The sequence below is a fragment of the Gopherus flavomarginatus genome, chromosome 1 (genome assembly GCF_025201925.1).
Source record: "Gopherus flavomarginatus isolate rGopFla2 chromosome 1, rGopFla2.mat.asm, whole genome shotgun sequence".
NCBI classification, from domain to species: Eukaryota; Metazoa; Chordata; order Testudines; family Testudinidae; genus Gopherus; species Gopherus flavomarginatus.
Window position 1 is genome coordinate 73,781,489 of NC_066617.1, and position 24,128 is coordinate 73,805,616.

At 42.0% G+C, this 24,128-nt stretch overlaps 2 protein-coding genes across 2 annotated transcripts in view; one reads left to right on the forward strand and one right to left on the reverse strand.

Annotated features, from left to right (window-relative positions):
* Positions 1 to 318: 318 nt before the first annotated feature.
* CCDC107 (coiled-coil domain containing 107) lies at positions 319 to 19,913 on the reverse strand. Its single transcript, XM_050935821.1, has 6 exons — positions 19,657 to 19,913; positions 10,868 to 11,073; positions 5,739 to 5,808; positions 2,740 to 2,830; positions 1,140 to 1,249; positions 319 to 643 (listed from the first exon to the last, which is right to left on the reverse strand). Exons 1-6 carry the CDS (start codon positions 19,817 to 19,819, stop codon positions 351 to 353), a joined length of 933 nt encoding a protein of 310 aa, XP_050791778.1. The 5' UTR covers positions 19,820 to 19,913; the 3' UTR covers positions 319 to 350.
* Positions 19,914 to 21,525: 1,612 nt separating this feature from the next.
* The window catches only part of LOC127042381 (glioma pathogenesis-related protein 1-like), a 46,475-nt gene continuing 43,872 nt past the window's right edge, over positions 21,526 to 24,128 (forward strand). The window contains exon 1 of the mRNA XM_050935864.1: positions 21,526 to 21,711. Within this exon, the coding sequence (XP_050791821.1) occupies positions 21,526 to 21,711 (186 nt within the window). The remainder of the gene's footprint in view (positions 21,712 to 24,128) is intronic.

Sequence of the window (24,128 nt, forward strand, 5' to 3'; positions counted from 1 at the left end):
TGATTTCTATATTTAAAATAATCACTGAGTTATATCCATTCCTCTTAGTTTTAATTAGGTATGAAAACAAATATTGTATTAAGAAATCCTGATGCTTTAGTGAAGCACCATGTGTAATTTCAGTGTATTATATACAGATAGTACAGAAATATTTTCTATAGGAAAAATAAATAGAACTGTGTGTGTAAACATTCTGGGTTAAAGCCTGCCATCCACTGAAGTCAATTGCAGAACTCCATTGACTTCAGTGGGGCAAGATTTCACCTCTACTTTTAAAGCATATAGCAGTGACAGTATATTTTAAAAGTGCTTACAATGTTATGTGCAACAATTCTTTAATTCTGAACATTTTATATATGCATATTTAATTCATATTTATTACGCCTCCTTAATTCAGTCTCTTCTGGATCCAGTATCTCTCTATTTATTATTTCTTGAACTTCTATCACCTTTGGCTCAACCAGCTGATTAAGTGTGAATTCACAGTCACATAGTTCATGCTCTTCCTTTCTGGAACAACCATCAGTATCTTCAAGCAGATCTTCAATACTACGATCTTCACTGTCCTCTGCTTTTTCCTGAGTGTGTTTGCCAAATGACTGAATGAGATCTTCAAGTTTCTCATTATATGTGTGATTAACATCTTAGTTTACAAAAAAAGAAAATGAAGACTTTAGATTAGTGATAGGGTTCTCTGTTTCAGAAGTCATTTTTAGACGTTTCAGTTTTAATTCCTCCAAGAAGTCTGACTAATGCATTAGCAGCCTACTGAGGTTGAGAGCTCACGATGCATTCAGTCAATTCCAATCTCACTAATAAAGCAGCAGAGGACTTCTGGCTCTAAATGCAACAGTGTATTCTGGTAGGATTGAGCTGTGCTCCCACCTCTAAAGATCCAACATCTCAATTTGTAACTAGGTACCCGTCAGGTAAGAAGTGAGCTGCTACTTTTATAGACAGCTAGTGGCTAAAAAATAAGATTTTAAAATACCATCTGATAACATCCACCAGTCTGGAAGTAAGAACCATATTGCATCCAGGATGTAAAGAATTGAATGTTCAGTTCATACAACTTAAGTAAGCTAAACACTGATTTACTATAATAAGGATCTACAACACTGACTGAAAACTAGAAGTACCTTTTGGTGTCACTTCTGATTTATCCAATCCACTTTCCTTCATCAGCTGTCTAATGGACTGGAGCTGTGTCATTATTTCATCTTTCTGTTCACAAGCCAAAGCATTAACACTGAAATGAAGAGACAAGAAGCTGAAGGTTCATCTGAGCTACAACCGGAAATGAATACTTGTCAAAATTGCACCAAAAATATTATTCTGACTCCAGAACAGATCAAACTTTTTTTTCCAGGTGAATTACTACTATCATGGTTGGATGAGTGACTAAAACCAGTTTTAAAACTTGTTGGCAACCATCACTACATTTCCTCTGAAGATTGAGGAAAAAAAGCAAAAAACTGAAATATGGCTATTGGCTGATTTTATTACTGAATTTTTCTGATGGGTGTTCCAGTTGATGTGCCCACTGAAAGATGGAATTAACAATGAAAGCTATTCTAGACAATGTCTAAATAAGACCTCAGAAAGAGAACATTACAGCTTAGATAAAAGAGTGTGTTGTTATCAAGATGTTTTGTTTTGAAGAGATTGCTGTTAGAGTATTAACCAGTTGCAAGTTTGTCATTTAATTTTCTGATTTAATAAGGCGTTTCAACCTATTAAATGTAATAATGTAGTGAAAGTTATTAAGTTCAAGAACAGCACCGAGGTAATACATTTGTTTTAATTTAATAATGTAGTTTTCATGAAAGGTGTCAAATCAACACACGGTCCCTATTTGTGTGTGAACTGAGTACTCTTTATTGCTGATTTACAACACTCCCAATTAGTGTGCCTCAACCCTACTTCAGGGAAGGTACTTTTCTAGAAGTATAAGTAGCTCTTGTTAGCTATTCCCTAATTTTCTACTGAGACTACCAATGTATCAGAAATTATGATCAGTCCCTATGATATACATTCATGGCCACCTAAACCAAATAAGATAAGTTCATAAAGGCCAAATATGGTAGCTGTCAAATGGTAGTTACTTTTGGTCACTACCCATGATCTGGAAGGGGAAGAAACTCCCTATTATGTTAACATTCATGAGCCATCCATCCCCAGCAAAGAATTTCAAATGCTATTTAGGTTTACAGTGTATTTAGAAGAGATTTCACTAAAAACTATACTTATTTCTCCTTCCTCAGAATCTGTATGAAGTTTCAATTAAGATCAGCTTTCTACAACTGGGCTTCCCATAATTTTGAAGACAATCTTTATTAAAAATCATTTGAGAAACCAGGAATTTTACTTAGTACTTAAGGTAATAGTATTGTTTCTAAAGAACTAAAGCAAAATTGGTGACCATGTTTTACATGGGGTGTTTTGAATGTGGAAAAATATGAAAAATACCACTTTGCAGTATTATCATCTCATTACTATGCTGCTTACATCTGTATGTCAACAAGGGAGCTGTCTGTAGTAATGCCTGTTTAAATCTGCAGCATTGGCTACTGTCTGTACAGCATACAAATGCTACATTACAAACAAAGTTTCTTGGTACCTTTCACCTCATAAATAAGATGATCTTTTGAGATATTTGTAACTCCCTAAAAAGTTGGGGTCAATTAGTATAACTTTATTTAAGGCATAACCTGTATTTCTTATCCTGAAATTACTCACCAGTTTGACAGTGGGTCTAACTGAGTCAATAAAGAATTTAAAATTTTCTCTGTCTGTGCTAGATGCTGCTCCAGTTCCAAAAGCTGATGTTCTAAAAGAGAAGACAGTGTATTAGACATGTGTTTGCACTGCAGAATGGCAGCAAAGAAATAAAAGCCAAATTATGTTTTTGGTTAGGCAGACATTATCAAAAAGAAATAAAGTAACCCCTTCTCTGTAAAGCTTTGGAGTGACTGTGTGTAAAAGTTGCTCAGCTCTTGGCACTACCTTACCAAAAAAGGAGGAACTGGAGTTCAGAAAAAGTAAACTCCAGTTATCAGACAAATGAGGGGGAAATAAATTGACTAATGACTTTCTGCACACCAGTCATGATTTTATAGACCTCTATCCTATTCACTCTTCATCACCTCTTTTCCAATCTGAACAGTCAGTCTTATTAATTTATCCTCGTATGGAAGTTGTTCCATAGGCCTAATCATTTTTGTTGCCCTTTTCTGTACTTTTTCCAATTCTAATTTATCTTTGAGATGGGGTGACCACATCTGTGTGCGGTATTCAAGGTACGGGCATACCATGGATTTATATAGTGGTATTATGACATTTAATGTCTTCTTATCTATCCTTTTCCTAATTATTCCTAACACTGTTAGCTTTTTGACTGCTACTTCGCATTGAGTGGATCTTGTTTTCACAAAACTAGCCACAATGACTCCAGATCTCTTAAGTGGCAATAGCTAATTTAGATCCCATTGTTTTGTATGTATAATTGGGATTAGGTTTTCCAGTTGTGCATTACTTTGCATTTATCAACCAAGAGTGTCCTGTTACAGCAAGTTATTCTAAATGTATGGTGTGTCCTCACTGCTTCACAGAACGAGCCAACCAAAAACAAGTCATGCCCTCAGCATTTTGACTGTGTGTAAAAGGCACACAAATAGCTCCTTAATGACCTGAAAAATGAAAAAAAGGAATTTAAAAATGTGGAAACATGGGCAAATTGTTAAGGATGAACACAAAAGAATAGCATAAGCATGTAGAGACAGAAATCAGAACTGCTAAAACACAAAATGTGTTACACTGAGCAAGAAACAAGAGGCAATATGAATAGGGTCCAGAAAAACATTAGGAGTAAAAGAAAGCATTGGTCCGCTGTTTAGCGGGAGAAAGAAATCTAACAATAGTGACATCAAGAAGCTGAAGTGTTTAATGCTTGTTTTGCTTAAGTCTTCCATAAAAAGGTTAACTGTGACCAAATGCTTAACACAATATTAACAATAATATTTAGATAAATTAGATGCATTCAAGATGGCGGGGTCTGACAAAGTTTACCCTAAGGAACTAGACATAGCAATCTCAGAACTATTGGGAATTATCTTCAAAAACTCATGGAGGACGGGTAAGGTCTCAGAAGCCTGGAAAACAGCAAACATAGTCCATATCTTTAAAAAGAGGAACAAACAGGACTCAGGACATTAGAGACCAGTCAGCCTAACTTTGATACTTGGAAAAATACTGGAACAAATTATTAAACAATCAATTTGTAAGTGCCTACAGGATAATAGGGTTTCATGTAATAGCCCACATGGATTCATCAAAAATAAATCCTGACAGGCTCCTTCTTTGATAGGGTTACTGGCCCACTGGTTGGGAAGAAGAAGTATGTGTGATAGATCCTGATGTTAGTAAAGCTTTTGACAGTCCTATTGACAGTCTAATAAGCAAACTAAGGAAATGTAGTCTAGAAAAAATTACTATGGGGGATGCACAGCTGGTTGAAAGACCATTCTCAAACAGTAGTTATTAACAGTTCACTGTCAAACTGGGAGGGTGTATCTAATGGAGTCCCTCGGGGGTCAGTCCTGGGTCTATTACAATTCAATATTTTCATTAATGACTTCGAATAAAGTGGAGAACATCCTTGTAAAGTGTGAGGATGAAACCCCTCCCATCTTGATGTCAAACATTTTGAAGGACAGGATTAGAATTAAAAACAAAATTGAAGAATTGGTCTGGAATTAGCAAGATGAAATTCAATAAAGACATGAACAAAGTACTGCACTTTGGAGGAAAAATCAAATGTGTGAACACAAAATGGGAAATAACTTGCCCTTATCCTTTTCTGCAATACTACTGCCTAGCCTTACAGTAGATCATAAATTGAATATGAGCCAACAATGTGAATCAGTTTCAAGAAAGTCTAATATCATTCTGGGATGTATTAAGAAGTGTTGTATGTAACACAGGAGGTAATTGTCCCACTCTAGTTAGCAATGGTAGGCCCCAGCTAAAATATTGTGTCCCGTACGGGCACCACACTAAGAAATATGTGGACAAGATAGAGTCTGGGGAAAGCAACAAGAAGGATAAGAAGAAGTTTAGAAAACCAGAGCTATAAGGAAAGTTAAAAACAACAGGACATATTTAGTCTTGAGAAAAGAAAGCTTAGGGGGGACTTCAGTCTTCAAATATATTAAGGGCTGTTATAAAGAGGACAGTGATGAATTGTTCTCCATGTCCACTCAAGGCAGGACAAGAAGTAAATTGTTTAATCTGCAGCAACGGAGATTTAGGTTGGATATTAAGAAAAACAATGTCACTAAAAAGGATAGTAAGCTCTGGACTAGGCTTCCAAGGAAGACTGAAATCCCTACCATTGGAGGCTTTTAGGAACAGGCTGGACAAGCACCTGTCAGTATGATCTAGGTATGCTTGGTGCTGCCTCAGCACAGTGAGTGGGCTAGACAGCTGCTTCGAGTCCCTTCCAGCCTCACATTTCTAGGATTCTAAGTTTGCCACTACTGAGCATTGCTCTACGCCTATCACATACCCAAACACCTAATTTTAAATAAATAGTCTTGCTAGTGTTCTTCAAAGCATTTTAATAAACTAAGGGATTGGATTTTGTTCTGCAACATACCAATGAATGTATATGATTTGTTTTTTTTAAGAAGGAAAAACTAAGCAGTTTGCAATGATGCATGTTCTGACTGATGCCTTGCCTGTTTCTTTTGCTTTCTCTTCTTCTGTATTTTTCTCTTTCTTGGAAGAACTTCCTTCTTGAGATTTCATCTTAAAGGAAAAAAAAAAGTGAAGTTATACTTAAGACAATATAACAGCTTAATATGTGTTTTAGAAGATAGAAACCTTATTTAAGCATCTAAATGTATTAAAAGTTTCAGCTACTATTTACTTTGTGATATTTTCATTCACCCTTGATCCCCCCTCCCACTCCTCAAACTAAAGTCAAATGCAGCAAAGCTCTCACTGAAACTATCCAAAGCTTTTTGCCAAAAGTGACATTTTAACATTTGTGAAATAATAGCCATAAAAAGTTTATCCAAATCACTCTAGTTTTGCTAGTATAGCAGGTGTCCTGCTGCTTTCAGCAGATACATTATATAAAACAAAATTTTATTTGTTTCATATAATCTCACCAGAAGTACCCACTTCTGAATCAGACAATTTATTGTAAGGCTACCAGAAAACAAGCCAAGGATAACAAAGCTGTGTATATAAAACTATGTTCAGGATCTTACATAAGTTCATCAATGTACAATATTTTGACTTCTACCTCAAATATGTCATTGTAAGCACATAGGAAAAAAAACTGATCTACAGTGCCACCTTAAACTAGGTGCCACATTTTAGTCAAAACAGTTTACAGAATTTCTCATGTCACTATATGAGCAATGCATGAAAATTGCTATAAGGCTGTTGAATTGGGGAATTTGCTATTAAGAGGAATTTATTTTAGCAGACATATTAACACCTTCCATTTATATTTAACCACAAAAACCTTCAGAAATGTAACCTCCTAGACCAGGGGTCGGCAACCTTTCAGAAGTGCCGTGCCAAATCTTCATTTATTCACTCTAAATTTAAGGTTTTGCGTGCCAGTAATATGTTTTAAGAAGCTCTCTCTCTACAAGTCTATATTATACAATTAAACTATAGTTGTGTGTAAAGTAAATAAGGTTTTTTAAATGTTTAAGAAGCTTCATTTAAAATTAAAATGCAGATCTTATCAATTTAGTGTGATCCTTGGCCTTGCTTTCCTTGCTGAGTTTTCCAATGTCTGGCACATATTTGGATACTTTAAGCTGCACATAGGCTTCCGAGTGATCAGTTGCTAACCTCTCCAAATATTGGTGGAGCTAGGCCCTGAATATTCCTGGAGCCCAGGCACCACACAACTCACCACCCCTGCCTTCCTCTGCTACAGGCTTCCTGTGCGACCTTGTGCCAGTCACTCAGCCTGTTTGGATATGTCTGTGCTGCAACAAACAGGCAGCAGCTGGCTCTGGCTCGCGGGGCTGAAAAGAGTGCTGTAGATGTTTAGGCTCTGAGATCCCAGAAAGGGTCTCGCAGCATCTACATTGCTAATTTTAGCCCTGCAAGCCTGAGTCAGCAGACTTAGGCTGAGACTTGATGCAGCGAGTTTTTTATCACAGTGTGGATGTCTCCTCTGTGCCTTAGTTTTCCCTCTGTACAGTGGGAATAACTGCCCTGCCCTGCATGACTGCTGGGAGGGTAAGTGTCTTAAAAACAGCAAATTGCTCAGCTAGTGCAATGATGGGGGCCAGATAAGTCAGAGAGTCTAGGGCTGGACAGGACCACCAGCTTATTTAGCCTGGTCTCCTGCATGTCATAAGTCATCAGCAACTGAAATTAGACAAGGTGTTACAGCCAAAGCTACAGAAGGAAGTTACAAGATTGCACAGCACACTGCAAAAAATGGAAAGCCATTTACAGATGAAAGCCAGGCCGGCAGCAGAGTGCCACTAAAAATACGCTCGTGTGCCGCCTTTGGCACGCGTGCCATAGGTTGCTGATCCCTGTCCTAGACCATATAATTATGCAAGACAATTAAGACTCAAGTTTCTGAACATATCCATGTATGCTAACTGCCTCAACTACATTATGTTAATAAAGCTCAATATTTAGCTAAGTGATGACAATCTCCAAGAATGCGAACAGTATAAACACCAAAGATGTTGAAGAATGCCAGCATATAGAGTGGTAGAGAGAAACCTCCTTGGGCGTGATAACATCATTTAAAAAACGTATGCTGAATATCAGGAAAATGTTCTTGATCAGGCCTTTCGGGCCCTGGAATTCTCCAAGAAAAATGGTGGAAGCCCTATCTATACCTAGGGCTTCCACCATTTTTCTTGGGGAAAACTCAAATATATCTGGGGCATTTAAAAGGCAAATTGCGTTGGGGGGAAGGTTTTTCTTTTTATATGGGATAAGCAACCTCTAGCAATGACCTTCTCTCTCCAACCATACAGTTAAGTCTCTTGTAGCATAGGCCCTCATCCTGAGTCTCAATTACCACTACCTCTTCTTTTCCAGCTTTGAGAAATGCAGTCTGCTCTGCTTATATTGCTGTAAAAATAGTTTTCATGGCTCACTGCTTTGACTATGTCAGCCCCCTTTGCATTCCTCCATCTCCTCACAGCAAACAAGTCCCACTCCCCACCCCCCACCATCACCCTGCACTCCCACTCCCATTCAGATCTTGGCTCAATGCTGTCAACCCACTACTCCTGTGCCCCCACCCAAGTCTGTCCTCCTGCCCTTCAGAACCCCAGTCTATGTGACCCACAGCCGCCTTGTGTGCCCCACTCTGTCCATCCCCCCCCCCCCCCAATATCCTGTGCCTCCTCACCTGGCCCTGTTGGTGGGGCACTATGAGGAATAAAGTGTCTCCCCTTCTCCCTATCTGCAGCTGGCTGCTCCAGCCCCTGAGCCAACTGCCCTCTGTTCTGGCATTACAGCAGCCTCTGGTGGGTAAAAGGTGTAACTGAAGCACCTCTCCAGCAGAATCTATTTTCTGCAGAGAAAAAAAAAATATCTGTGGAGGACATTAATTCTGCACGTGTGCAGTGGCGCAGAATTCCCCAGAAGTATTTTCAAGGCCTGTCCTCCATTATCTCCTATAGACATGAAGATGTCAACTGCCAAAGTGGATGCTGCTGAAATGACACTAGTCTTTGTAAATTTAACAAATGGGTTACAAACAAGTACCTTCACGCTCTCTTCCATATTGCTCCTTATGCATGGGAGGAGATTCCCCATAAACACCCACAAGGCCAACTGATCAGCCTCCTTAAAACTCTTCTCTGTCATGATGCCCACAAAAGAAACTTCCACAGCAGTCAGGCAGCTGGTGTAATGTGACAACTACTTTTCATGCTGACCAGTTTTGACTTACTACCTTATGTCTCTTGCTTGTTGTACCCACCTGCAGTCTCTGGTCTCATTTAGACTGTAATCACCTCAGAAAAGCTGAGTCTGTTATTTTATTATGTGTTTGTATAGTGCCCAGAATGCTGTTGTCCAGTTCTAGGACTAGAGACCCTTAGTAGCTACCACAATGCAAATAAATATCAGGACCTCACTTCGCTAGAAAACTGGATTACTACTTCTCTTTCAGCACTAAAAATAGATATGGTGTTATGTTTTTTAAACAAAAATTCCCCACTGTTGCAGCATAACTGTTGGGATAAAAAAAAAAAATCTAGACTTTTCTTATTGCTAAAGATTTCAGGGTGTGTCTATACAATGCTGCTAGCATGCTCTAGAAGGTACCTCGTTACATGAATTTGGTACCTTTAGACCCTTCTGACATGTCCTAAGACAGGGCAGGTAGATTTACTCCTGAGAAAAATTTTGCACAAAAATTCTACCTATTTTATTTGTCAAAACAACAACAACATAATCACACCATTTTCAATTATTTTCTGACAAGTATTTTGAAATAAATTATCAAAATAACTGAAAATGGTGTGATTATATTGTTGTTACTGTGTTATTTTGAGAAATAAAATGTCAGAATTTTGCAGAAATTAAAGTTTTTAGGCACAGAATTTTTAATTTTAGGTGCAGAATTCCTCAAGAGTACCAGGTGCAATTCAGAAGCAGGCAGCTCTGTGGGAGATTCAGGTGCAGAGGCGATCTGTATGCACAGGGACTCATTGAGGGGTTCTGGGTGCAGGAGAGTACAGGTGAAGATGGTTAGGGCTCAGTGCGGGGAGGGTGGTCTGGATGCTGGGGTAGGAGGCAGGGGGGTTCTGGGTGCAGGGAAGTCAGACTGGGTGGGCTTCTGATGCAGGGGGTGAGGGTTGGCAGGGTGGGAGTTCAGGAGAGGCTCAATGGGGGGCTCCCGATGCAGGGGGGCTGGGTGCACAGGCTGGACCAGGAGCACAGGGGTTGGGTAGACATGTGGAACAGCTCCCCATACAGGACCCCTCCCCTCATGGAGGAAGAACAGTGAGGCTAAGAAGTAGGGGGATGGCTCACTATACAGGGAGCTGCTCCCCCTGTCTGACCAACCCCCACACATCTAGACTCACCCCACACACCCAAATCCTCCACCAAGCCTCACTCTCCCACATGCAGAGCTCCCTACCCACCAAGTCTCACCCCCTGCATCCAGACCCCCTACTGCCATGCAGAGCTTCCTGCAACCAGGGGGACCCAACCCTAGTTGCTCCATATGGGGGAGGGGGAACTCCATCTCCATCATTGTCCTCCTCCTCCCACTCCTGCCCAGCTGGGACTAATGTCCCTGTGCAGCCAACTCATCCAGACACACACACACACCCCTTTCCTTCCCACAGCGAGATTTACCTCTCCCCGAGCTGCTCCAAGTACCTTGGCAGATGTACCCACACTGCCAGGGAGGAGTGCGCAAGCACTGGTGCAGCTTCTCTTTGCTTCCCCGCAGAAACCATTTTTCTGCAGGGAAACAAAGAGAATCTGCAGGGGGACATGTTTCTACATGGGAAGAGAGAGAGATTGAGCCGCTGTTTAGGTTATGAATAGCACTATTGTATGAGGCTGAATTGCCAATGTCTTGTCCGAGACCCAGAGTGGGAAGTTAGGATCTTAGATTTGAAATGTAAAAGACAAGAGGAAAAAAGGAGAGTTAGAAAGTCTCCATACACCAAAAAAGAAGCAGTAAACAGCACAGTGTTTACTTTACAGCTCATCTTTGAAACAACACTGGGCAAAAACCCAAAACAGGTGCATTTTAAAGAACAATCTGCATGGACACAGGGGAGAAAAAAACGACCTGTTAGGTCTTTACCATCTCTCTATGGTTAAGATATTTAATATTTACCTTTAGGAATTTGTATGCTGCAAACACCCCCACACCAACAGCATACAAGGGCATGAGGGTAAATGCTAAGTCTTTGCCACTGCCTCTAGTTCTCTCACTCTTCCTGTCCTTTTCCATTACATTCCTCATCTGTTGAAAGCTTTGGTATGTTTTACTTTGAGAACTTCCTGAATTCAGATGAGACTGATGAACTCTCTCAGAGGCACCTGCAAAATGAAATATTTTAAAAGAAAAAAAGTTTAGCCTTGTAGTTAATTTCAAAATGAGACTGTTCCAAGATTTTCCTCCTTGTAGATTCACCATTTCTTTAATATTGTGTCAACTGAAAGCTCTTCTAGAACAAACTGCATACAAGGTTACAATAGACCACCCTTTCACGTATGCACAGTAAGGGGTATATTTAAAAAATTCTCAAAGTAAGATACTCTTTCCTCAAAAGCTACTAAATAAAACAGTACAAGTTACCAGGTGATTTCTTTCTTACTGATGGAAATAATCTAGCAAAGTAATTGCAAACTGCAGTTAAGTTAGATAAAACCAATAATACACTGACATTAAAATCAAAATACAAATAGCATTCTGGCATTGAACTCAAACCTACTGCAACTGCTTTTTATTAGCAGCATCAAACTTTCAGTAATTTTTCCATAATAAGAGCTTTGATTTCAGTATTATCTACCTTTAGAAACAGAAATTTAATGTTTCCCTGTCTTAGCAAGAGACATTCACTGAAATAACCAGATTAGCATATGTAAAATACAGGTTTTAGCTCTACGTTCAGTGTTATTATGAATGCTCTTACACGTGTAAGAGTGTCATACCTCAGTAGAGTTAAATATTTAGTGGAAAAAAGTATAGTATTACACATGTGCAGTACACATTTTCCAAACACTTAACTATTTCTAAACTATGTCTAATTAAGATGTCCTACTGATGATTGAATCAACAAGGAGTCTGAAGTTTCAAAAATTAGCATCTTTGAAATTTGAATTGAGGAGAGCAAGAACAGTATTGAAGCATGAAAAATCTGCCTCCAAACATACCAATATGATCTAGAAAATGGCAAATGAAATTTTAGCAACCTTTACATGGCTAACAAATATATACACTTAAGACAAAAATAAGCATGAAGTTTCAGACTACAGTGTTCTTTCCCCCTGCACCAGAAATAAGTAACAAATGCATTCTTAACTGTGAGGTGGCACTTGAACTACAACTTCTAATATGCTTCAGAACACCAACACAGCTGAGGATTTCTAGTGAGAATAATGAAGAACATAATTACAGCCAGTTCTCATGTGAATCATAGTAAGCTTACTATTTCTGCCAATAGTTGCTAGCCTATGGCCATATTTTGCTGCCTATTGAATGTGCCTTAAATTTTCCAGAGATGTGAGCCTTGTTTCATTCAACACCACTTAACAAGCAGGTGATAATGTACTTTAAAAAACACACTCCCTGGTATTATCTTAGATCAAGATAGCAGTGTCCAGTGAATGCACAAGTGGAATTCAAGCCTTAAACAAAAATAGACATTGCAATTTTGTCACAGTCAAAGAATTTTACTAAAATAGATTCCTTTATGTGGAAGAGTGGTTTTGATACGGATTTTTTTTTTTAAGTCAAGAAGTGAAAATATGAACTTAGATGCAAGGAAAAGACCCCAAACCACGATATTTTGCAAATCTAGAATAAAATGTCTAATGTGAGAATGATTTAAGAGGTTTTCAGAATGATCTTAAAATTCCAAAGCCTCACCAAAAAACGTTCAGACCTCTAATGATGAACTGGAATTATAATTAAGATTAATATCAGCTCTTCAGTGGAGTGGTTCTCTACAACCCTTCAAGTTCTGTAATATTTAATCAGTTTGCAGAATCTGAAATTTGATCAAATTTTACATATCCAATTGTTCCTTGGAACATGAAGTAGAGCTGGGTAGCCATATTAAAATATATCACAAAAGCTACTCCAACTAATACAGACAGAACTCAAGACAACACAAACAGCTACCTCAATCAAGTTCATGGATATCCAGACAGAGCTTAAGAGTTTAAGACAACATTGGCAGGTAGTAAAACACATTTGAACAACAGAATGAACTCATTGGGCCATTTGTATTAACTCAGACCCAGGCAGATTTTGGGGTTAAGGTTCATATCAAACTTTTGGCATAGCTCTGATTAATGGATCAGTGTTCAAAATGAGAAAACCTGCTTTTTATAGAACCACAGTATTTTTAATATAGTGTCCAAAAGTCACTAGATTCTTTCCTAACATATGGATGACAAGAATTTATAGTCTTAAATCAAAAAGGGTAAGGTGACATGGAAAAAATACCACGCAATAATATTTTAAAGATACATATTTTCCCTCACCTAGTTATTTTGCCCATTAATAGTTAGTCTTTAATTTTTGTTGTTTTAACTTGTGCTCAGTCATAGCCATTTGTACCTATTTCCAGATTTGTTTGTTTTCAAAACATTTAAGTTACTTTAATCTCTTATTTCCTTTTTTTTTAAAGCCATTTATGTAGTTATTAGTTTAGACTTTGTTTAGATCAATCATCTTGTGTAGTCCTCATGACTAAGGCTATGCTTTAGTCATGGGTATTTTTAGTGAAAGTCACAGGCAATAAACAAAAATTCACAATCAGTGATCTGTCTGAGGCTTTTACTAAAAATACCCATGACTAAATGGGGGGGGGGGGAGGTTGAAGGGGGCAGCGGGAGGGCAGGGAGAACACCACTCCAGCAGTGGCCACTGCAGCTGGCTGCGGAGCCGCCCAAGCAGCTGGATGCAGAGCTGTTCCAGAATCCATGACTTCTGCGACATTTGAAACACACACAGACAAGTTAAAGCACTTTCTTCTGTCTTCTTTCTTTTGCATAAATAACCAATGGGAAAATAGGCAGCATGATTTACTAGCCAAACATCCAAGATGCGCAAGGGTGTTACCTAATGTATGGGTCAGAGTTTGGATATATTCTGAACTGGCATAGGGAACTGAGTTTATTTTACTTTGTTATTATACCAAAACATTGGCTCCAGAAGGTAATGCACAGGAACAGCGGGCCAGATCCTGGCGTCCAGTCAAACAGGATGACTTGATTTAACTCATTGATTTTGATTTGGATTTAAATCAGCAAGCTGGAAATCTTTATTTAAATAAAGAATTTTAATCTCATTTTGCATCTGCACTTTTTAGTCCTTCTAATGAAAAGTTGAACCTCACTGGTTGGTCAATATATCGATTTGTAATTAAATACAGCCTTTAAGTTTGGTGGTACTTCTTGCTAACAAGGAGGAAATGCTATATTTAATTATATAGCTTAAGAGATTTATTCACATTCTTATTTTTTATTTTTATTATGGCATCTTATTTACTAAATGATTCATATGTTGCTTGAGATGTTTTTCCAGCTGCATGTAGATGGAAATTGGAATTAAAGATAACTTTAAAATGGTGGGGTTTCGTGTTTTTCGTTAACTAAAACTCATCTTAAATTCACTGATAGGCAAGAAAAAAGTTTATCAAGATATATTTTACATTTAAAACTAACATTTATTAAATAAAGGAAGTATTAGCTATAGTTCCAATTGTTTCTGGTCATCATGTACTTCAAGATTTTAAAACTAGTAGATCACATCCCGATTTTATTCGTAGATTGGAAGAGAAAAAACAAGCTCTCCTGCTTTTTCAGCTGCCAATCAGCATCTCAGTTTTGAATGGATTAGTCATTTAAATGAATTACATGAATAAACTGAAATGAAGTGTTCTCTCTACATCTGAAGAAGAGACTACTGCTGTCAAAAGGTAGTTTAGCACTTCAGCAAACTCTGATTCCAGGTGCCTAGCCAATGACTTCCAACATTTCAGCAGTTTGACTCTTTAAATTTGAATAATGTAAATAGTTTTAAAGATTATAATAAATTCAAGTCTTAACATAGGTTGTCAATCTCAAATTTAATTTTGAATAGTTTTTTAAAAATGTAATTTAAATTTTAAAAATCCATTTTTAAAAATAAGTATTGATTTTTATCCATCCTGCAGCCAACTCATCTTCAGTAATTGGGCATGGAACATACTCAGATGCAGCAGGGATCTCTTGAAGTTCAGTGGAAACCCCTAACATTAATTATCAGGGTTAAAGAGCTATAAAAGATATTCTGTTCTTCAGTTCTTCTTGGCCAGATGGATGATGACCAAATTAAGGTGTAACTGTCAAACCTCCAAAAGGGATTCAGAGGTACCTAGTAAGAGAAAGCAGCAAAGAATCCTGTGGCACCTTATAGACTAACAGATATTTTGGAGCATGAGCTTTTGCGGGTGAATACCCACTTCATCAGATGCATGTAGACTACATGCATCTGATGAAGTGGGTATTCACCCGCAAAAGCTCATGCTCCAAAACATCTGTTAGTCTATAAGGTGCCACAGGATTCTTTGCTGCTTTTACAGATCCAGACTAACACGGCTACCCCTCTGATACTAGTAAGAGAAAGTTCTTCAAGTGATTGCCCACATGGATTCCATTCTTGGTATGCATATGCCCCATATGTGAGAAACCAGATTCTTTTGGCCAGCAGTGTCCTTTGTAGCCCCAGAGGTCCTCACACCCTCAAAAGGACACACAGGGTATATTTACACTGCAATAAAACATCACTGGCTGGCCTATGTCAGCTGACTCAGGCTTAGGGATCTCAGGCTGCAGGGCTACAAAACTGCAGTGTAGATATTCAGGCTTGGGCTGGAGCCAGGGATCTGAGAACCCAGGGGGTTTTTTTGTTTGTTTTTTTTTTTTAATTAATCAGTTAGTTGTTAGTCTCTTATATTTAATTGCCCCACCTTAAAAAAACCCAACCCTCTTCCAGGTAGGTTTTCTTTAGGCTAAACACCATTCCCCACCCCTGTACAGAGACAGCAAAAGCTAGGTCTCCAGGATTCAAGATGTATCCTCCATGCTTTGATGCCTATTAACAATGGGCACTCTCAATGCCTACTCTGCCTAGGAGAGGGACATATACCAAGCAATGTTCCATATGTTTTTCCATTCTCCAAGAATGGGGGAAGCCTGCATGAACCTATTTCTCCTTGAGAGATCAATAGAAACTTCCTTGGACACCAAGTGAAGGCCACAGCCAGGCCAGTCATCTCATCAGTCTCTCTGTTAGGGACCCCGTTACCAGAAATACCACCCCAAGCTCCTGGGTCACATCTACTCAAAGGCCCCATTCATCTGCCACTGTTCCAGTGTCAGTATCTTCCGATGGGGCAGAAGAGAGCACTGCCCCAGGGAGGAGTCAAGGTCACCCTCTTTGGTGCCTTGCAAGCAGACAAACAAGAGTCACCAACCTCCTAAGGGCCAAAATCCTAACAAAGTCCCTTCCGGCGCTCTGATACCAGTTAGCCTGCCTGCCCTGCCCCCACGCCGCTCTGGGAAGCGGAAAGAAAGTGGGGGAAGAGAGGCACAGGGGTTTGTGTTGTTGTTGCTTCAAGCACCGCCTCCAGCAGCTCCCTTTGGTCACGATTCCCAGCCAGTGGGAGATGCTGGGGGCGGTGCCTGAAGCAACAGCAACACATACCCCGGTGCCCTTCCTCCCCCATGTTCCAGCCGATTTCCGGAGTGTGTGCTGGGCCAGAGCCTGCCCCCTGAGCTCCTCCTGCAGGCGAACCCCCTGCCCTGATCCCCTTGCCATGCCCTGCACCCCAACCCCTTGCCACACCCCTACTACACTCCAAACCACTGCTGAGTCCCCTGCTGCACCCCAATCCCCTGCCGTACCTTGCACCCACACAAGAGATCGACTTCCTAGACAATACAGTACTAATAAATGATGGCCACATAAACACCACCACATACTGGAAACCTACTGACCACTATACTTACCTACATGCCTCCAGCTTTCATCCAGACCAGACCACTTGATCCATTGTCTACAGCAAAGCTCTATGATACAATCGCATTTGCTCAAACACCAACAAGATTTCTATCAAGCGTTCTTACAACTACAATACCAACTTGCTGAAGTGAAGAAACTGATTGACACAGCCAGAAGAGTACCCAGAAGTCACCTTCTACAGGACAGGCCCAACGAAGAAAGTAACAGAATGCCACTAGCCATCACCTTCAGCACCCAACTAAAACCTCTCCAGTGCATCATCAAGGATCTACAACCTATCCTGAAGGATGATCCATCATTCTCACAGATCTGCGAGAGACAGGCCAGTCCTTGCTTACAGATAGCCCCCTAACCTGAAGCAAATACTCACCAGCAACCACACACGACAAAAACACTAATCCAGGAACCTATCCTTGCAACAAAGCCTGTTGCCAAATCTGTCCATATATCTATTCAGGGGATACCATCATAGGACCTAATCACATCAGCCATGCCATCAGGGGCTCGTTCACCTGCACATCTACCAATGTGATATAATGCCATCATGTACCAGCAATGCTCCTCTACCATGTACGTTGGTCAAACCGGACAGTCTCTATGTAAAAGAATAAATGGACACAAATCAGATGTCAAGAATTATAACATTCAAAAACCAGTTGGAGAACACGTCAGTCTCCCGGGCCACTTGATTACAGACCTAAAAGTCACAATATTACAACAAAAGAACTTCAAAAACAGGCTCCAACGAGACTGTTGAATTGCAATTAATTTGCAAATTGGACACCATCAAATTAGGCTTGAATAAAGACTGGGAGTGGATAGGCCATAACACAAAGTAAAACTATTTCCACATGCTTATTTCTCCCCACCCCCTCAGTTACTCATATCTCCTTGTCAATTGTTAGAAATGGGCCATTTTCATTACTACTACAAACAGTGCTTTTTCTCTCCTGCTGATAATAGCTCACCTTAACTGATCACTCTCCTTATAGTGTGCATGGTAACATCCATTGTTTCATGTTCTCTGTATGTACATATATACATCCTCCTACTGTATTTTCCACTACAGGCATCCGATGAAGTGGGCTGTAGCCCATGAAAGCTTCTGCTCAAAAAAATTTGTTAGTCTCTAAGGTGCCACAAGTACTCCTAAGCTTTAGGGTCATTCTGAACTGCACATGAAGATTACACATTATATAGAGGCTCATAAATTGCCCGTTTTATTCTCAAATATTCAACAGTGAATTATTCGAAATCATATACTGTTTATGTTATATCTTCTGGTTTAAAACTGCCTTCAACTTATCAAATCATAAGTCTCTGTCTCAAGAAGTTAAATTGATCTAATTAATTGCAAATATTAAAATCTGACGAAAATCTGCATCTGACAAAGTGGGTATTCACCCACGAAAGCTTATGCTCCAATACATCTGTTAGTCTATAAAGGTCCCACAGGACTCTTTGTCGCTTTTTACAAATATTAAAATGGACCACTTGCCTTTTAGAAATATAGGGCCGAATCCTTGGCTGGCATAAATTAGCACCGTTCCATACCAATTTAGACCAGACAAGGATTTGGCTTTAGTGAACAGCTAGAATCTCAGCACAGATAAAGATTATTAGTTTTAAACAAACATCATCCCCAATGCCTGTTAGCAGAAGTAACTACTAGCACATTATCCATCAACCAACATTATTTGATTTCCTTATTTAGATTGTAACACTCAGCTTTTTCACACTTCCCTGCATCCTGTTTTTACCAATTATTTGGAATAAATAATGAAAAAAAAAGGAATAAGAACACCAGGTGGTTACAAGCAATACCTTGTTAGCCTAATAAAATCCAAGCTTTTGAGAAGAGAGCATCATCTACACTTTTAGGACAGGGGAAATGCTCCCAGTTACTTCTTCTCTATTAAATGAAACAAAATGTGTCATATCATTATCTCTATTTTGTGATTCCTTTATCATGACTTCATTCTGTTGACTGCAAATAGTTATGTTTATTTTATGTACCAGAACACTGTGTGAGTGTAGGAAGTTAGATAGTTTGACTTATCCTGAGCTGACCATCAAAAGATTCTTTTCAAGCTAGCCTCTGATGTGTAGCTCTGTAAACAAAATGAGAACACAAAGCAATTCCAACTATTGGCCACAGATAAGTTTACAAAGAGAGAGGCAAAGACTAAGGCCTAGTCTACACTGTAGGGCTGCGTTGACATAAGCTGCCTTGCATCACCTAGCTGTGGAAGTGTCTTCACTTAAATTTGACTCCAGCTGATATAAGTGCCTTGCTACACCAATTTAGTAACATCACCTCCACAAGCAGCCTAGAATCAGGGTCAATGTAATTAGGTCAATAAAGCATCAGTATAATACTGAGTTGCTTACATCAACTACTAGGTGCTTTCAGGAGCCGCCTCACAATGGCAATAAAAATGGTACAAGCACTCCTGGTGGTGCTGAGGACCCACACCACCAACACAAGGAGCCAAGCCTGAACACACAGGAGTGATCTAATAATTGTGGTGGCTGAATAACGACATAAATTAGATTGACTTAATTTTTTTGGGTAGACATGGCATAAACAAGTTGTGGCATCACCCCCTTCCACAGCACCTCCTGACAGGGGATGGGGGGGCAGAGAGACCAGGCAGGGTCACAGACTGCGCCATCTCTCACACCCACAAGCTTACCCTCCAAGCAGGGGTGGGTAGTATAAAAGAAGTCGCGGCCTATAACCCTTTCTCCCACCACCCTTCCTCCAACCAGGGGAACAAGTGCGGGGGAGGGGGGAACCAGACCTTACCCAAAGCCGGCCCACCGGCACCACTAGTCTCCCCCACTGCCGGGACAGAAGGGAGGATCGGGCGGCGCCTCTGTACCTGTGCGTGGCGGATAGGGATCGGAGCGACCGGGGCCAGCCTTGCCCCCGCGCAAGGCCCTCCCTGCTCCTCCTCCGCCCCCGAACAGCCTGGGCACGGCCACGAAGAGGCAGAGCAGCAGCACGACCGAGACCATGCCCTGCTGCAGCGCGGAGACCGCCATGGCTTAGCCGAACGCGCCCGGAACCCGATGCGAAGCCCTGGCCTGTTGTCCCTGCAGGAGGAAGAAGGAGTCGGGCCCGCCGAGGAGCTGCCACGGAGCCCGGGATGAGAGCCGGCTCCAGCCGTGCTGCGGCTCCTCCTCCCCTGTCGGTATCGCCCCCTGCGGGCTCCAGCCTCTCCTCGGCTAGCGGCGGGATCTGTCCTGGTTCAGACAGCGCTGCAGTCGTGACTGTCCCTGAACCCTGTCGTGGGATAATAGAGACGGGGAGTCCCGCTCCCTCATTGCAAAACAGAGAAAATATACACAGCCCCGAAACACCCAACTAGTGCCTTACAGTCCTCCTAAGACACCCGCCACAGGAAGACCACGTGGTGCAGTACAGTCCTGTTACACCCACCGCTGAAACACCACTATGGGAGCCACTTAATGCCACAGTCAGGTCACACAGAAACACCACACTACTGAGCCTTTCAGTGCAGTACAATCATACTAAACACACATCGTTTAATTAAAAGTAAAAATTAAGACATTATGCGTATGCCTCATCCACAAAAAACAAGATTTAGTAATGTCAAATGCCTTTCCCCGTGTTTTAGATTGAGATAGATGAAGTCTTTAATAAATAAAATAAACTAGTTAATTATTATTATTTATTGGACTGTTGTAGCTGAATAGATGAGACATTTCATTACGTAATGGAAAATATTATTTACAATTTCAAAATAATTCCTCTCTCTCCATACACACACACACACACATACACACACACTTTTAATTCAGCATGTATCCTTATTACTCAACAGTGAAAAATGTAATTAGGCAAGAACGCGAACTGTAGTTAGAAAGAATGGGGATGGAAAACCTCTGCGCTATAACAAGTATATTGGGAATACTGGAGTGGACTTGACATATTTCTGGAGGCTATGAGATGCTTCCAGGTTGCACCTATTTCAAACATTTTCCAAGAAAGATCTCCAGAGTCTAAGCCCTCTCTGATTTTAAAGCCACCAGCAAATGTAACTCCTCCTCCTGACATCTGTTTGTCAGGAGCTATATGTTTTTACCAAGATGCAGGAGGTATCTATGCACTCCAAGGACTCAAAGTACAGTATATTCTCATTCCTATGTCTACAGACTTGGTGGCAACCAGGGGGTGACAAATGCACAGGGGAAGGGGCTCTTTGCTGCTGCAGAGACTGGCAATGCTGCTTAGGGGCAGTTAAGAACAGTTTTGAGGAAGGGGTGGTTTTCAGGGAGGAGTAGAGTTAGTGATGCTATTCTGTGTGAGTTCCAGGAAATCGGCAGGTGTCAGAGTGCTGTGGCTAGATGCCAATGGGCGGGCAGGGGGTCTATGTTACAGGTGACTCTTTGAGGGGGATACAGAAAGCGCTGCTGGGGAGGAACCCTGCTGAGGAGTAGAGTCTATACTGTGGACTAGTGGCGGGAACGACTTAGAGGGAGGCTGTCAGTGCATGAATGTTGTGAGGGGGCACAGCCAGTGCTGTGTGTTGGACGGGTCCCCGGAGGGGCTCAGTCAGAGCGGGGGGTCGGGCTCGCCCCGGGGCGGGAGATTCTCTCTGTGACCGTTGCAGAGACCGTCAGAGCGCGAGCGCGCCCGGGGAGCCGTTTGAGAACTTGACTGGGGCCGCGCCAGGCGCCGGGCAGAGGCCGCCTGTGACTGCAGCCTCGCTCGGAGCGGCGGCGCCATGCGGCTCTGGCTGCTGGCCGTGCTGGGGCTGGGAGTGCTGGCGGGTGTGTGCCGCGCAGAGCGCGGGAGGGCCAGGCCGGTCCTGCCCATCATCACCAACAAGACGTTCATCGACGCGTGCGTCCGGGAGCACAACAAGCACCGCACCGCCGTGCGGCCCGCTGCCGCCAACATGCTCTACATGGTAGGGAGGGGCCGCTCGCGGGCTGCAGCCCCGTGGGTGACAAGGGGGGGGCTCTGCCCACGGGAGACATTGGAGAAGGGGCTGATTGGAGGGGGCGCTGCCCCACGGGAGAGTTTGGAGGCGGCGCTGTCCCATAGCCCCTCTGAAAGATCAAGGCTGGAAGCAACCGAAGAGTCAGAAATGGAAAAATACAAATATTAATGAGTAATTAACACTTAAATGGCTGGTGCTGCGAAAGCATTTTATAAAAGGAATGATGACGTATCATTGTTCCTATTTTACAGATTAGACAAAAAAGGCCTCACCTACAATGTAAATCCAGCAGGCAGGGAGCCATTTACACTACCCTTAAATGCAGATCCACTGCCTGCTATGGACAGGAGCAAAACATATTTTAACTCTTCCGCCACATAAAGCTTCAGCCTTGAGCTTTGTAGGGTTGCTGCCCAGGTCAGAAACACTATTCAACCCTCTCACTGCAAGAGTAAACCATTCAGTACCAGGGGCTACCCAGTTCCAGCTGGGCTCCCCCCAGGCCTGTTGGATTTGCAGTGTACAGAGGGCCTTTCTTGTTTAGAAAGGGATATTGAAAAGGCGCCAGGCCATTGCAATTCTCCTTTACTGCAGCGGAAGCTGCAGCCTCACCTCGCGATCAAGCCCACACATTACATTCATCAGGGTTGAGGGTGAGGGAGTGATTCATTTATAATTATATTTAATTATTTAAATATCTTATTTAATGGCAGCCAAGGAAACTTGACAAGAGAGATCTTAAGAGAGGGAAATTCAAGCTACCTCTGGGACTGGGAGGTGCCACAGGACATCATGGGGATTGTAGTCTTTGATGGTGTCACACACACACACTGCTCTCTCTTATCAGTTCCTTGCCCTCCTCACAGCATAGGCTGGCCTGGGAACATCTGTGGCCAGCGAGATAGAAACTAGATAAATCCAACATGAGGGCAGCATCCCATCACTGAGAACAATGGATATGAAAATAAAATGTCAAGCAGCTTGACTGGTGAGAAATGTTTAGGGATCAAAGTGTGTATTGTTACTGTAGCCATTCTGATCCCAGCATAGTAGAGAGACAAGGTGGGTGAGAATATCTTTTATTGGACCGACTTCTGGTGAGAGAGACAAGCTTTTGAGGGGAGCTTATACAGAGATTCTTCTTTAGGTTTCGGAAAGGTACTCCCAGCATCACAGCTAAGTATAAGGTGGAACAGATTATTTACCATAAGTAGTTAATACAAATTTCAAGAGACTATTCAAACTGAAGTGGCCAGTTAACACTAGGTCAAATGAATGTAAAGAAGTAACACAAGCAGGTAGGGACAAAATTAGAATGGCCAAAGCACAAAACAAGATTAAAATTAGCTAGAGACATAAAGGGTAACAAGAAAAGATTCCACAAATACATTTGAAGCAATCAGAAGATCAAGGACAGGGTAGGCCCTGTGTTCAGTGAAGGGGAAAGACAATAACAAAAAATGTGGAAATGTCAGATTTAAGCAAAAAATTTAGTAGTGATTGGATGTCTAACATAGTGAACGCCAGAGAAAACGAGGTAGGATCTCAGGCTAAAATAGGGAAAGAACAAGTAAAAGATTATTTAGACAAGTTAGATGTATAGTCAGCAGGGCTTGATGAAATACATCCTAGAATACTGAAGGAGCTGACTGAGGAGATATAACTGCTAATGGCTCAGGGTCTTTAAAAACTCATGGAAAACAGGTTAAGTTCCCAGTAAGCAGGGCCATCCCTACCCATACACAAAGTATGCAGCTGTGTAGGGCACCAGGAAATTTGGGGCACCAAATTTTCTGGTGCCCTGCACAGCAACATGTTGCTCCAGCCCCTACCCCGCTGTTTTCCCATGGCCCCCGCCCCTGCTCTGCCCCAGCCCTGCCTCTTCCCACCCCTGCTGTACCCCCGCCCTCACTCCACCCCTTCCCCAAAGCCATCTCCCTGCTCTGCCCCCACCCTGCTCCTGCTCCACCCGAGCCCCACTGTCACTCCCCTGAGGACTGCAGCAGGGTTGGGCCTGCACTCCCCAGCAGCGGGAAGAGTCGTGACCAGACCCCAGCTGTGCCACCAGTGAGTACTGGGGGGTGGTTCCCCCTACCGCCCAAGCCAGGCCCACCCCCTCCCCACGGAGGCCTGGGGCTAGCCCCGCCCATGGGGGGGGGGCTGCATAGGGCCCCAGAATAGCTAGGGATGGCCTTGCCTGTAAGCTGCACGGCCATGCAGCAGCCTATTTAGCACCACTCAGGTCCCGCCCGGGGACCTGCTGTGGTCAGGAGAGGCCTCTCCCCTGGCCCCAACATAGGCCAGCCCCAACCTGCCACAGCAGCCCCCGAACCCCAACTATGCCACAGCCCAGACCTGCTGTGGCCGGGCAACCCCCCGGCTCC